Source organism: Saccostrea cucullata, unplaced genomic scaffold (genome assembly GCF_032062105.1).
Source record: "Saccostrea cucullata isolate Sc308-1 unplaced genomic scaffold, CSIRO_AGI_Scuc_v1 ctg86, whole genome shotgun sequence".
Taxonomy (NCBI): Eukaryota; Metazoa; Mollusca; class Bivalvia; order Ostreida; family Ostreidae; genus Saccostrea; species Saccostrea cuccullata.
In genome coordinates this window covers 82,864-98,876 of record NW_026930361.1, presented here as the reverse complement: position 1 = coordinate 98,876, position 16,013 = coordinate 82,864, and the positions used below count along the sequence as shown (strand labels likewise).

Here is a 16,013-nt window from a genome sequence, read left to right as displayed (position 1 = left end):
CCATTTTTGTAATGGATCATGTTTTACTTTTGATATTTTATGATATGTGTAAATATAACTGTGTGATAATTCATACAATATTACCATTGATTGAATCTTCATCTGAGTGGGCCATTACTGCAAACATTACTGGATTCTGTGTCTTCTGAGTACTAAAAAGAAAAATTGTTTTATTTCATGTTATAAATCTATATGTCGATAATTGATATTTCGTTATAATTATTTATTACTAAATTGTCTACAATCATTACTTGTTTTCACATATTTTTTTTTGTTCGAGGACGAACAATTTTTCAAAGGAGGGGATAATGTGAAATATTTGTGTTTTGAGACCCCCCCCCCCTTATATGTCACATGTGTATAATTATTTGTAAACATTATTTGTACATGATTTCTCTTATAGCAATTATAAATGAACTGTAAACATTACCAAGTGTACTATAAAACGATGTTTGGTACTTCCTATTATTTCATGTTTGGTAAATCCTACACTTTCATGTTTGGTAAATGACCAAGTTTACCACGGAGGAAATATGGACTGATACGTAAAATTATAGACTCTTATGATTGAAACAGTATTTATTATGAATGTTTATTTCATTTAACTTACAGTTCAGGTTGTAAAATGATCGTAAATACCGTTTTTCATGTGTCTGTCGATCGGGTTGTTTTCCTTTTTGGTCATGGCGATTCGGAAGATTCTAATTTACACGGGGGGGTTAGGTTATTGTACTTCGTCCTCGAACGTCATTATTTTATAATTGTTAACTTATACGCAACTTGTATTGTACATTTTTATGCAACTTACCTTCATTGTTTATTACTATGTATTTGTTTTACGATTCGGCGTCACATTGTTCGTATTTTTCATGGTTTGTCCCACTTCGGCGATGTTGTTAGTATCGTCTGCCATTTTGGTCTACACTTTCATTTTGGTTAGGTAAAGCGCACTGCGCATGTCCGGTAGTTTACCCTATATAAGCGTCGCCACGGATGCTGAGGTTTCAGTTTGACTCTGCAGAGCGTCTGCGCAACAACTTTCATAGAAATTGTACGTAAATACTGATATAACTAACGAATGGGGAGTTTTTACTATAGATTATATTGACCAAATAGGTTTATTAAGGAATTCAACAGTCTCTACGAAGTTTTACCATTGTTTACATTTGACCAAATTGAATTATTAAGGAAAATCGATAGTCATCATTTTACCAAATCATAATAACGTTACCAAATCATAATAGCATGACCAAATCATAATATGTGACGTCCAATCTGACCAAATGTATTACATCACCATTGTTTATTTGGTTATCCAGTCATCTGTATTACAGTTATTCCTTCATTAAATTATTGCTGAAACTTTAATTATCTTATGTTGTGCTCTTGTTTGCCTCTGCAATGCAATATTTTACTGACCAACACAGGGATTTATCTTACCAAATCAACCAGGATTACTAATTAACAAATTACCAGGAAATACCATATATATTGGTTACAATGAAATATATCTCCTTAATTGGAGGTTTGATCAATTATAAAAAGCCTCATACCTCGGGCACGTTACAAAGAGCATGGCCAATTTGTGACCAAATTAGAGACTCTGTTCAAGTTGTGACTAAATTTGAGTATTCTTTCCAGTTGTGGCAATATAAGAGTACTTTGTTCAAGTTGTGACAATATAAGAGTACTCTTTTGATGTAATGACAAAATAAAAGATTTCTGTTCATAATGAGACAAAATAAGAATACTCTGTTCAAGTTATAACAAAATAAGAAAACTTTGTCCAAGCAGTACCTGAATAAGAGTACTCTGTCCAAAATGTGACAAAATATGAGTACTCTGTCCAAGTTGTGACTAAATAAGAGTACTCTGTCAAAGTTGTGACTAAATTAGAGTACTTTTCCAAGTTGTGACAAAATAGGAGTACTCTGTCCACGTTTTGACAAAATATTAGTATTCTGTCCAAGTTGTGACTAAATAAAAGTTTTTTTGTCCAAGAGTACTCTGTCCAAGTTGTGATTAAATAAGAGTATTCGGTCCAAGTTAAGAGTAAGTAAGAGTACTCTGTCCAATTCATGACAAAATAGAGTAGTTTGTCCAAGAAGTGACTAAATAAGAGTACTTTGTTCAAGTTGTGACAATATAAGAGTACTCTTTTCAAGTAATGACAAAATAAAAGATTTCTGTCCACAATGTGACAAAATAAGAATACTCTGTTCAAGTTGTGACTAAATAAGAGTACTCTATCAAAGTTGTGACTAAATTAGAGTACTTTTCCAAGTCATGACAAAATAAGAGTACTCTGTCCAAGTTTTGACAAATTAAGAGTATTCTGTCCAAGTTGTGACTAAATAAAAGTTTTATGTCTAAGAAATGACAAAATAAGAATACTCTGTCCAAGTTGTAATTAAGTAAGAGTATTCTGTCCAATTCATGACAAAATAAGAGTAGTTTGTCCAAGTAGTGACTAAATAAGAGTATCCTGTCTATGTTATGACAAAAAAAGAGTTCTCTGTCCAAGTTGTGACTAAGTAAAAGTACTCTGTCCAATTCAAGAGAAAATAAGAGTACTCTGTCCAAGTAGTGAATATATAAGAGTGCCCTGTCTATGTTACGACAAAAAAGAGTTCTCTTTTTAAATTGTGACTGTATAAAAGTACCTTGTCCAGGTTGTGACTAATTATGAATACTCTGTCTAAGAAGTGACTAAATAAAGATAAGTATGTGACAAAATAAGGGTCCAAATCGTCACACATAAAAACGCTATGTCCAAGTTACAGTTATTAGAGCTCTCTACTTAAATTGCAGCAATTACAGTAAAACTTGTCTAATTTAGACACTAGCTGTTCTAAGGAAATTGGACAAATTTGATATCATTCTGGATTAAACAACATGTAAAACAACTGAATTAACTGAAAGGGCCTTCAAGTTTTTATTTTAAGATGCAATATTTTGGAATGTACAACACCTAGAATACACAAGTTTTACTGTATAATACAGTGTACAAATTGCAAAATGAAGTAATTCTCCCTAAATGTAAGTACTGTAGATCACTATATTTTCACGACACCTTATTTTCGCGAGATAGTCATTGACTCTTGATTAGCGAGACATAATTTTCATGAATTGTGCTTATTGCTCTACATAATCTTAAAGGAATACTATCATACGCGAGAATCATATTTTCGCGAGCACACTATCTCGCGTAATTATGCGAAAATAAAGTTCTCGCGAATAAAAAGTGATTTACAGTATTATTAATTCTGACAACTTTGGCCAAAAGAAGCTTCAAAATTCTCTGGTAAAGTTGATAGCAAATCTGAATTCAATTTACCTGAAAAAATGAATATGCAGAACTTACACATATTACAAAGAATAAACAAACCTTTCATAACCTGAATTGTAGGTGATATAGTGATCATAACATATCATGCATTTAATACAATTATATATGGCCCATAAAAATAAATCAAAATATATTGCCAAAAAAAGTGAATGTTTTACATGAAGCAAAGCTATCCATATAAGATAAATATGAACAATAAATACAAAACTGACACCAAGGTATCCATGACAATGGAGGGAATGTATTTTCTGGTGATAAAACATTGCACCAAGGACAACATGGCAGAAATGACATGATACAAAGGCACACGATGCTTGGCTCAGCCAATCACAGAATGAGTGTGTGTCGCAGATAGTGCAATTGAACCAGAAACATCAAGAAAAAGAGAAAAATCGGAATAAAACCATCACCGTGGTAAGGTGGACTTGATTACCTGATTGGATGAAGGGTCTGGTTCCTGTGGTTATAATTAGCAGATAAACAAAATTACACAAAAATTACATTGGAAATCCCAAAGCTATATTTGATGAAAAATGGTTCAAATAACTTTTCGGTACATTTTTCTTTCAAAGGGTTGTTTAAGGAGAGAGTTTAATTTTTTTTTTCTCTCAGAACAACATAAGCTGAAGCTTGACATGCATATGGTCCATTTACCACTATCATCTACTAGGTGTGCTAGTTAGGGAGGGGCATGCAGTGACTGATAACAAGCAGCACACAGTTTTGGAAGACATCACATGGCACCTGCTCACACCTCTGGATTTAGAAACCCCCCTTCCCTTCCTCTTATATTTTTATGAAAATGTTTTTACATGGGGGTGAAATACTACGAGAAATTAATTTACTTAACAATGGACCCAACATTTTACGTGAAGTTCTAAGATCACTGGTAAGAATGTTTACTGTATTGTCATGGTAACCAAACCTACCCTGATAAGTGTTTCCACGGAGGCGAAGTACTTGCTCCACCAATCCATGCTCTCCAAATCCATATCCTCCTCCTCATCCACAGAGTGTTTCTTCTTCCGTCGAGCATTCTCTTCTGTCTTCTTCTCCTTGACACTTATCTAAAAAACAATGGAGTTTTTTTACGTCAATTTTTTCCTCTTAATATGCTGTTCAATAAAATTCAGAATAGGCAAATCAGGACACAAAGTTGACAACTTTATCTTTTTTTCAAAATTTCAATGAAAAAAGTAATATCCTGGGTTTTACGAGAGATTTTAGTCAAGCTAAGCAGAAAAACCACACAAGGCTTTCAAAGAGCTACTGATCAGAAGGTAAAACAACTAAAAAACTAAGGAAGGCATGAGTCACAACTGGAAATGTTTGGGAAGAGAGAGTCCAAAATCTTGATTTCTATACAAAGAAAATTTATGGTTCTTAAATAAAAGTGCATCAAGATTTGAAAAATAACTATCTTATTATATAATATTCTCAAACTTTAACACAATTTCTCTCATTTCAAATTTATATCTGACCTATAAAAAACTTATTTCATACGTTTTCATTTGATTAATTAAAAATTTCCTTATAACTGAGATTTCCTTATAACCAAGTTCTTAATCAAGTTTTACTGTACACATATTTATCAAATAATGCATAATTCAGAATCTGTGTAATTAACAATGGTGTATACAGCATCTATGCTGTCTAACATGACTGACATCAAGCATAGGTAGCAGACAAGAGATTATAAGCATCTAAGCCCTTTCAAAAGAAGACAACAGTGTCCCAAAGAGATGTAAACTGAAAAAAGGTCGTTCAGTGTAACAGTGGCCTTTCAGGTGATGTGTTTGTGTTAAAATTACAGAATGCAGTAGACTGATTAGTGAAACCTTTAGGTGACTGTTACCATGTTGGTACTGTTATGAAAACCTGAAACTCATTGAAGGGTACACTATGAATAAGGGATTAAAATGCCAGCAGCCATGATGAGGGTAGGTGAGATGAGCTAAAATGTAATGGTAAATCTTTGTCTCTATTTGAATGTATCTAATATTAAAATTGTATTTACTTTTTTAAAAAGTAAAGCTTCCAATGTACTTAACAAATGATATTCTGCTTTCTTCTGAAGTCCCTTTTGATACAGGAAAAAATCAGGGCCTTTACCAAGTTTCTGGAAGAGATTTAAGGGGGAGGGTCTGGGAGAGAAGATAATTACTCCCTTGATCTCCTAAGCCAGAATTTCTCTTTTATAAATTGGTATCATTTTGATGGCTTTTGATATTCTGAAAGTTTTTTTTTTTGAAAAATATAAGTAAATGAAGCAAGTACATTGTACCATGACTTTAAAAAGATTAAATATTTTTTTTGCTTCAAAAATAATCTTTTTCTTGAGAATTTTTTTAAAGGGGAGGGAGGTGATAGATAGCTGAGACTTTGTTGTAGGGGTAGAGGCTCCAGTTGAAGTGGAATAGAGTCGAGGAAGGTTGTGATGTAAGAAATATTGCAGTGAACAACATGTACCACTAGTTTTTGCACAACTACCAACACTACTACAACAGGTCTGGACGATTTCTAAATAAGGAAGTAAAGAACGATAACCGTGAATTGCTATTAATACACAGAATAAACAAGGCACTAATCCTTCTGACCAATCAGATAACAGCATTACGACAAACCCATGAGAGAATAAATAAAACACGTGGTTTTTAAGTTTTTTGCTCAAAAGATTTTTTTAAAACAAATTTTTTGTAAACTTTATGCGAATTTGGGAATAATATGATATTTATGACAATTCTACCGTGAACAAACACGAGTTGAGAGCTTGGAATACGTTTTAAGTGGGATTAAAAAATCTGTATCTAGGAGTTAACAATCTCAAAAGTTTACCTACGTTAAAAAAATGATATAAATACGGTAAATTTTCAGTTTTTAGAGCCTGACATAAAAATCTTATCGAAAAGATAACAGTCTTTATTATTTTTGAGTGTTTATTACACAATTCTAGTAGTCCATGCAGTTTCTGATATGCGAGGTAAGATATTGGGATAAAACGCATTCGTGTATAATTACAGGATTTCTTTTCTCCACGTTAAACGCCTTTCCTTATGCCCATTTAAAGTCTGCATAGCTATATATTCAGCGCTCAAGAAACCCGTGATAATGCAAAACTATATGTGTATACTCCACACGATAAACACTTACAAGTGTGAGTTGATCTATACACATGGAATTTAAGCATTATCGATGAAAATCGGACGGCTAAACAAAATTATATTTACCGTCATATAATATATTCTGGCAAATGTTATAATTGAACTTGATAAAAACTTGCTGGTGTGATCTATACCTCTGTAAACGATTACATTCTATTGTGCAATATTTTTTTTTCTTTACCTAGATAAAAATGTCAAGGTTGTTCACGGTAAAAATGTGGGGAATACCTTATTCTTCAAAAGTTTTCATCTTACTTCTACAGATTTTTTGTTAAAAAAATCTTTTTGAGGAAAAAAACAAAAGCACGTGTTATCTTTTTGTTCTTTTAAGATATGTTTTGGGGTGTGTAAAAATGCTGTTGTCTGATTGGACAGAAAAATAATTACGTGTACTTGATGTACATTTATAGCGACTTTCGGTTATCGTTCTTGACTTCCATATTTAGAAATCGTCCAGACCTGTACAAATGCTACGATTACTACTACTACTCCCAGTATTACTTTGCCTACAGGTGACTACAATACAATGCCCACATGACAACACCTCTGACCTCGATTAACACCACTAGTTACCATGTTAATTGTTACAGGAGATTCTTTTTTAATTAGAGGCATGTTTTCATCAAGTTTGATACCCACATCTTCAATTTTCACTCCTCCATCTGGACTGGTCGCTATTATCTTTGGAGCATCTGGATCCTTCCCTGAAAAAGTGATAGAGCTTTTTAACGACTTTTGTACTTTATGCATTGCTTAAAATTTTATAGAAATACATTAATTCTGTTCTTTGCATAAAATCAGTGATGCAATCTTGTTAGTTTGTGAAAGTGTATAACAAGTATGAGCATGACAATGAACCAAAGATTATAGTACTCTTCTCTGGCAAAATTTCCAATAATTGTAACATACAAAAAATTAACACAGTTGAGGAACAAAGTGTTTCGAAGAAATGTTATAAAGGCAATTCTAATAACCATAAATATACTTTGATTAATACATGCATTCTAATCCAGCCCCAAGTGCAGCATTATTTGAATTTTATTTGATTCTTAAAACATAAATTTGAATATATGTTTTTATACTGCTATACAAGCATGTGAACCGATTCATAAAGTTATAAAAATATCAGCAATATGATTATATCATAATATACATATATAATCAAATTTACACTGTTAATAAAAACAAAACATATTCCTCCAAAGAAAGCAGCCTACTGAATAATGTACCTACATATACTGTATGCTGAAAAATTACCAGTAGCTAAATTGACCAATTTACAGAAGGGATCAGTAATTTCAAAAATGATTAAACTAAGGATAATTTAACAAATGACACATAATTTTAATTCATACCGTAAATCTGGAAATTTTTGCTGTAGATAAATTTTTAGCAAATTTGCGAGTTCATTGTATTCGCAAAAATATTTTTCTTAAAAATAAATTACCAATAAGAAAACGTAAACAAAGCTGTGGTAATTGGCAAAATTTTGAAACGTAAAAATTAATCAACACCATTTTGACCCGAATTTGCAAAATAAAGTCGACGTAAAAATTTCCAGATTTATGGTATAAATAATCTTTGACCAAAATCACAAATTATTTGAATCCCAGGCGCATCTAGAGCTTAACCTAATTTGACTGATACCCCCCCCCCCCACCCTCTTCGCAGATCAGGGGTTCTGAGTCCACTTGTAACTGTTAGCTCCCCTGACAAATATTTAAAGCATGCATTACACTAGATTTCCCATAATGCACCATTACTTGCATTGCTAAGTCTCAGCACTGAGATAAGTGGAAAGCGACATAAATTAAGCTGAGGCTTAATTGTATGAACTGGAGTCGTCATGAAGCAAAAAATTGGGTCAGATGCAGCTTTAAAAGCATCCAACACACTAAGTATACATATATGTACTAAACAGGTTTAATTTCAACATCCCTTGAGCCCTCGAGATTATCTTTATCTTGCATACATGAACAAACAGAGAGATGGACATACAGATTTTTGAGTACCCTCCCCCTGCATTGTTCTGAGATATTTTTGGTTTTTCAACGTACAGTATATAATCATGTTCTCAATTATTTCATGCATAATGATTTTCAATGTCCTTACCAGTTTCTTCCTCTAAAAATCATAGACAGTAATTCACTCAATGTTAATTACTTCTCTAACACTCCTCTTTGGTAAGATTTATCACAAACATTTAAGTTACCAGTATTCTTGTGTTTTTTTTTTTAAATTATTGAAACAAAGAATATGTATCAATCATTTAATCAATGCCAAAAATAAGAAATCAATCATCAACCAGATCAGTATACTAGAATTAAGTAAATGTACACTGACAAATATTAGCATTGATTAACCAATTCAACAATTCAAAATGCAAAAACAACTTACAACTGATAATGTTCCTAAAACAAATGACAACACATTAACATTACTTTGTGCACATAAAATCTGTGATCATTAAACCAGGTTACCTGGGAAGAGTTTTTGCAGTGCGGCTTTGGCTTTCTTTGTCGTAGGTACATACATAAACTTGTGGATGGAGTTGATGACGTGGGTTCCTACCAAGACATAGCGACCAAAATTTCGACAATCCACGCATCGAATTGTTATTGGTGGACAGTAAAGCTCATTTTCTGGCAATTCCTAAATGAAAGTAATTTTTTTGAAGTTATTTACCAATACAAAAAGTCTGAACAGTAAGTAACAGTATTGTTGTTTATTATGGACAGAAATTTTAAATAAGAAAATCAGACTACCTACCACATCAAAATACTTGACAGTAGTTCCAAAGTTTGGATTTTTCTTGTAGTTTTGGATTACGGATGAGGCCAGAACATGTCCAGCACATTCTACGTCAATCCGTGGCTTATCCACTGAGGTTAGCTGTACTCGCTTCAAGTCTCTCACCCCCCAAAACAGAACCTGTAGACCAATCATTTAATGTCAGAAAAATAAACTGTTAAAAGACATTCATGATATTTTTTCTTACAAATTTCTTTCTGTGAAAGACTAAATTTTACTCAGTGGTAAAGAACTACAGATATGGGATAACTACTCTTAAGCATAATAGGCATACAGATATACTAACATATACCCAATTATTACATATCCCCCTTTTCATGCATGGGGATACAAAAAGAGATACATATTCAATTAAGATTTAACTTAAGAAATACATTAAATGATCTAGAGATAAGTAAGGTCCTACCTCTATTCTGTGTTTACTGAGAATGGGCCGGATTCCTTTAGGGACAGGCATTACTGGGCCTCTGTCTTTCTCTGCTGGGAGTTCTAAGGGAGGCAAATCCTGTCCTGTCATCTCTCCAAAGGGAGCTAACTGTAAAAATATACAAAAAAATCATCTGAAAATTCTGGGTAGCAATAGAGTAAAAAAATCAAGGGTACCTACATGTATTTTATATCAATGTCATTTTATTTAACATCATGAGCACACACACAATGCATGCAGGATATCTCTCACATCCATGCACAATTCCTCACATAAAATCACAGTACTAATTTAAAAGTTTAATTGTAGTGAAATAAATAAAAAAGACTATTCATTTTACATTATAAAACACAATAAGCTTTTCTACTTGAATAAAATATTTTCAAAAATTTTAATACATTACACATCTCTATTAAAAAATAATTCTAAGTAGCAGATGCATTTTCCTGAGTATAAACAAGATAAAAAATACATAGTGGAATAAGAAAATGTGCCTCAAATTCTTAAAAAAAATTTTTTTTTAAATATGGCAATTAATATTGATATCTTTGGCAAAGTTATAGGAATTAGTTTCTATTTGAAGCTTTCAGTTTAAGATTTTTAAATTGTATGGATTCTTCTTTTAATCAGGTGCAACCTTATCTAAATGTTACCAGTTACGGATTCTTCTCATGCATGGTAGGGAGTTGTGCAGGTATCTTATCAATCTTTTAAGTGGTCCATAAATAACAGTGAAAGAATTTTCCTAATCTGGTGCTAGTTTTAATATGGGATTACAATGAGTAGAAGGTGAAGGGAAAAAAGGACAAAATATTTCAAAAATTATTATAAAAAGTCTGGAATGCCCTAGAAACATACATATCACTGTTACATAAATCTTATGTCAATTCTTTGTAAGAGTAAAACCCATCACCCAGATTGAAATATAGTAACTTTGCACACTGCACATATACCGTGTGTTCCTCAATGTGGGGAACAATATTCATAGATTTCATTGGTTACATCTTGTCCATGAATTTGCATCCCAACCAACAATTATTTTGTCAACATTTATTCATTGAACCTTCTATATGAAAGTAATGTCCAATTACAAAATTTTGCTTGCCAAAGAGGATTCCTATGAATTTAAGTATATTCCTAAACTCTGTAGATATTCCTGGGTAGGATCTCTGGGTTGTCCTTCTTTTGCTTCTAATATCAGTATAATCTACATCACATTTAATGTTGTATATGCAATCTAAGAGCATATTTCAATATATACTATTGTTACACAAAATTACTCTATATTCATATATTTATACAAAATTCTTTAATATCCATACTTTAATTCATATGTTTTAACTACTATGTATAACTTACATGTCAAAAGTGAAACACAGCTCAGATGTATACCTATAAGCCTATTCTGCAGCATGCATTTCACAGATCATTTTCAGATGCATCATGTACAAAGTTTGGTTTATTCATTCACTGTGTTTTTCAAGGAATATCTAAAGTCTGTCATCAACCTTGAATCAACAAACAGACAGACAGACAGACACTTACCAGTAATTCCTCTGAAAACTTTGTTGCCATCAAGGTAGAAAATGTTTTTAAAACTTTAATACAGTGCAAAAATTAGTGTGTGAAATATTATTTTTCTAGAATATTAGATTATACTTCCCCTGAAATACAAATAATCATCTACCTAACTACAGAAAAATAAAGCTAGAACAATTAAAGCTGAGGATCTACAAGCAAAGTGCAAGCAGCAGCTGAGGTCACATGACCTGCCAGCAACCAGAGTGAGGCTATACCAGATTGGTTTTCCTGGCGTATGGTGGCGTAAGATGAGCACTGCGTAGGTCCTTCTCCTCAAAAGGATGCTACAATGGGTCATTACAATGTGTAAAGAGGGATATGCTAGGCTTCTAACAATGTTTGCTTAATTATATATAGAGCTAAAATGGTGGTATATAACCAAGCCAATAACAGCTACAGGTCTGAGCACAACAGCTTTACAAAATATAACTTAATATTATTATTTTGTCATGAAGTCTTATATGGTATGCATTTTGAAGGAAAAATGCATACTGATTTATGATATACATAAAAACTTCTTATCCAAATTTTGAATTTACCAGGGCACTTTAAAAAGGATAAGGTGAAGTAAGAGCCAAAATCAGCCTTATTTTTATATTGTAACTATCTAAATAGATTTTGTCTCAAAACTCATGATTTTTCTTTTCATATTTCACAATTCCAATAACTAGATTGCATTTCTCATAGATGTAAAATAAACTGTAAAGCAACAATTGCATCCATGTGCTTCATTTAATGTTAATGGTCAAGGAGGACAAAAATGTGCACAGAATGCAAAACAATTCAGCATTAGTTGTCCAAGAAAAGGGTCAGTAATGTGTAATTAAAATTAAGCTTTCCATAACAATTAAATATACATGCTGACTCTAGACGATGCGTTTTTTGGAAGCAAAAATGACAAATACATAGAGCTGCTTGTTCTTACCAAACCTTACCCTTAATTATTCTTAAATAATCAAATTATCTACGTTATAATGTAACTCAACAAAAAAAAATTCATGGAGGTACCTCGGTACCAAATGATAATAACTCTACATAAACATATGACATGGGAAAAGCACAAACAAAACAAACAAAAACAAACATACCTGCAGCAATTCAAAACAGGCAAGAAGCTGTCCTGCCTTGTCTGGTCCCCGATAAATATCCCACCATTCCAGTTTGGGAGGAAATTTAGGCATGTCGTATTTCTCATTCTTCATCTTCACAACTGGTTTGGCCATTGCTCTTCCTATGAATTCTGACTTCCCCTGAGATGAGAAAGCAAGAACTGTGGATTATTTCCCTTCGTTGAGATTTTCAATTAACTGATTAAAGCTATTGCTTTGAAACCTAACAGTGGATATCAGAGTCTTTAAAGAAAAGATTTTTTAAACTTATAGTCTTTGACCAAACTTCTGATTCTACAAGAATCCATACCACTTTGTCCTGATCGAAGATCTCAATGATGATAAGAGGTGGGTTGTCCACGATCTCGTCCACCTGCCCGTAAACCGTGACCTCGTTTATGATCAGCATCTCATCCCACGTAGGACTGAGGGTCTCCTCGATGACCTGGGTACATACACTCTGATCTCCAAACGCTACCCTGGCGAAGGGATCTGACAACCCTGAGGCATCAGAACCAATCAGACTGCGGGCCTGGTACATGTGACATCTCACTTGGAATGACTCACAGGCTGATGAAAAAGATCAAATAGGTTGATTGACATTCAATATGATAACTCAAAGTGAATTTAACTAAAATGATGTAAATGCATTTCCAGAAGGGAACAGCTGTGAAATTTTATTGGGGACATTTTGTTTATACAGAGTTTTGAAAGTTATTACAGTAAAACCAGATTATCCTGAATTCCTTGGCAAAAAAACTCTCGATAATTATTCACTTTTTCAAAATTTAACAAAGAATTTTACTACTTCCATTCAACCAGAAATCATCACATCTCTTTGTTTACTACAGAAAGTTCCTTACCACTGTAGTGTATGAACTCTGGGGGCACAGCATGGGGCTTGTTGGCTATCTGCAGCAGCCTACTCTCTTCATATCCTTTAGGCAGTCCACTGAGGAAGTCCTTCTTATGTTTACTGAGTCCCAGCCATAGGTAAACCTGTAGTTTGGCCTGAATCCCCCACCCAGACTGACCAGTGGCCTTCTTTCCTGGCAGCTAAATTTAAAATTTGTCATATTTCTCTGCATTTAGATCAACCAATTAGACTCATGTTCATTTAAGCAATTAGCTGCAGATCTGTAGTTTTATGGTTTTATACAGTGTCTTTGACCATAACGCTACAGATCCCATAATGTAAACCAGAAGTCTCTGTCGAAACTGAAGCTCTACTGGTTTGTACTTATAACAAAGGAAGAGAAAAGTAGCATTTGGGACTTAAAACTTTACAACAGCAATAAATAGAATAATGATGCTTGATTGAGCTCTTTTTGTGGCAAGATACTGCAATAAGACAACAGCAGTAGGAGTAGCTATTAATAAACTTTTAGAGTATTTTCAATTTTAGTAACCATGGCAACATCCTTCCTCGATATCAAAAATCGATACACAGAATTGTGTATCTTAGTGTAGTCTACTCGTGTGCCATGTTGTATTGAAATCAGACCAAAACTGTAGGAGGAGTAGCATTTTGAAAGTATTTCACAGAAATTTCTATTTTTAGTAACCACGGCAACAACGTTCATCGAAATCAAAAATCAATAAACAGAATAATGTATCTTAGTGTAGTCTACTTGTGTGCTAAGTTATATTAAAATCAGACCAAAACTGTAGGAGGAGTAGCATTTTGAAAGTATTTCACAGAAATTTCTATTTTTAGTAACCATGGCAACACTGTTCATCGAAATCAAAAATCGATACACAGAATTATGTATCTTAATGTAGTCTACTTGTGTGCTCAGTTATATTAAAATCGGACCAAAACTGTAGGAGGAGTAGCATTTTGAAAGTATTTCACAGAAATTTCTATTTTTAGTAACAAAGGCAACAATGTTCATCGATCAAAAATCGATACACAGAATTATGTATCTTAGTGTAGTCTACTTGTGTGCCAAGTTATATTGAAATCGGACCAAAACCGTAGGAGGAGTAGCATTTTGAAAAATTGTTTACAGACAGACAGACGGACGGACGGACGGACGCCGGACGCATTACTATCGCATAAGCTCTTCTGGTCTCTGACCAGTAGAGCTAAAAAGGTGCAATTTACGGCGCAATATTTTTGCGCAATTTTGGGGTGAATTTCTCCACTTTCCAGCATTGGTCAATTAACTTCTTTTCACTCCCTAATTTTAGGCACATTATTTAACTAATCTGTATATTTTATCCATCTCCCAACCCGTTATAGTCCTCTCTACAAGAGATAAACTCGCTTGATTAAAATTATTTGTTAGATTGCTGAAAATTCACTTCAAGCCAGTTTATTGCCTGTAGAGACAACTATAAAGTTGGGAGTTAATAAAATATACATATTGGCTACGGAATGTTCCTAGAATTAGGGAGTGAGAGGTAGTTGATTGAATGCTAGAAAGTGGAGAAATTCTCCCTAAAAGTGCGGAAGAAATATTGCGCTGTAAATTGCACCTTTTTCGCATTACTGGATCTATAGCGTTATGGTCAAAGACACAAATATGTCTAAAACCTTAACCCTACAGATCTGCAGCTATAAAGCAATGAAATGGTCTCAAAACAATATTTCACATCCTTTGATGGTTGTGAAGAAATACTTACCCTTAGAAGCAGAAGTTGCTGTTTGCCACAAAATTTGCCTCGTTCCTCCTCTACAATGGAGTAGATGATGTCACGAGCAGGAACCCGCTGGTAAGCAATCCTTTTGTTGACACTGATCATCCACAGGAACACATCCGGTAGGGCATGTTGTGGCTACAATGGCAAAATAGAAATATATCAATCTTATTTTATCATATCCTAAAATTGTTACCAAATTTAGATTGATACAAATTATAAATTAAAAACTACAGTACAACAATTTTGTTACTCACCTCGTGAGATAATGACTTAAGTTTCTGAAGATAATGCCCGGCTACTTTCAGTTTCTCCTTCAGATTGTGTTTTGATGTGGTGGTTTTCATTGTTCTGGCAGAAGTGGATAAATGGTCCTGCAAAATATTTACATCAACTTAATTTCTAATCCATTCATTTTTTGCATTACGCATAAACGATGGCAATTAATGGAGACACTTTTGAAACAGACTTCTCTTGACATTTTTAAAAATCTACACAATTTTCCCCACTATAGACTGACCATCTCCCTGATGAGTAACTTCTGTCGCTCTTTGTCCAACTTTGTTTTTCCAGAGGCCTGGGTTCCCTTGACGATGCTGACAAATTTAGAACAAGAGGAACCCAGTTCCTCAAACACGCCTCTCATTCTCTTCTCTGGGAATGGCTGCTCCTGGATGATCATTTCATGGACCTCAGATATCCCATCATCCTGGAAAAGAACAAAATCTCATTAAAGTTTTCATTTAAATTCTAACAAAAATTCTGATATCAATGACAAAGTTTTACAGTCAAACCTTGATATCCTGAATTCAATGGGACAGAGAAAATATACTTTGAGATTTCCTAAGAGTTCACTTATCACAGGTAAAATACTTGAAGAATAAGTAGATAGGACTTTCAAATCACTTAGACATATCCAGGGTAATGGAGAT

At 33.4% G+C, this 16,013-nt stretch overlaps 1 protein-coding gene across 9 annotated transcripts in view; it reads right to left on the bottom strand.

Moving 5' to 3' along the window:
- LOC134283821 (otoferlin-like) overlaps nt 1–16,013 on the bottom strand; it is a 96,374-nt gene that overhangs the window by 40,867 nt on the left and 39,494 nt on the right. For 4 of the 9 annotated variants that reach the window (XM_062766305.1, XM_062766304.1, XM_062766311.1 and 1 more), the window contains 14 exons: nt 15,602–15,790; nt 15,339–15,455; nt 15,067–15,219; nt 13,302–13,494; nt 12,749–13,008; nt 12,418–12,579; nt 11,545–11,613; nt 9,728–9,856; nt 9,280–9,441; nt 8,991–9,162; nt 8,623–8,634; nt 7,084–7,214; nt 4,279–4,416; nt 3,783–3,806 (listed from right to left, as the gene is read on the bottom strand). In XM_062766305.1, the coding sequence (XP_062622289.1) occupies nt 3,783–3,806; nt 4,279–4,416; nt 7,084–7,214; nt 8,623–8,634; nt 8,991–9,162; nt 9,280–9,441; nt 9,728–9,856; nt 11,545–11,613; nt 12,418–12,579; nt 12,749–13,008; nt 13,302–13,494; nt 15,067–15,219; nt 15,339–15,455; nt 15,602–15,790 (1,911 nt within the window). The remainder of the gene's footprint in view (nt 1–3,782; nt 3,807–4,278; nt 4,417–7,083; nt 7,215–8,622; nt 8,635–8,990; nt 9,163–9,279; nt 9,442–9,727; nt 9,857–11,544; nt 11,614–12,417; nt 12,580–12,748; nt 13,009–13,301; nt 13,495–15,066; nt 15,220–15,338; nt 15,456–15,601; nt 15,791–16,013) is intronic. The other 5 variants (XM_062766308.1, XM_062766307.1, XM_062766306.1 and 2 more) reach the window with 5 other exon arrangements.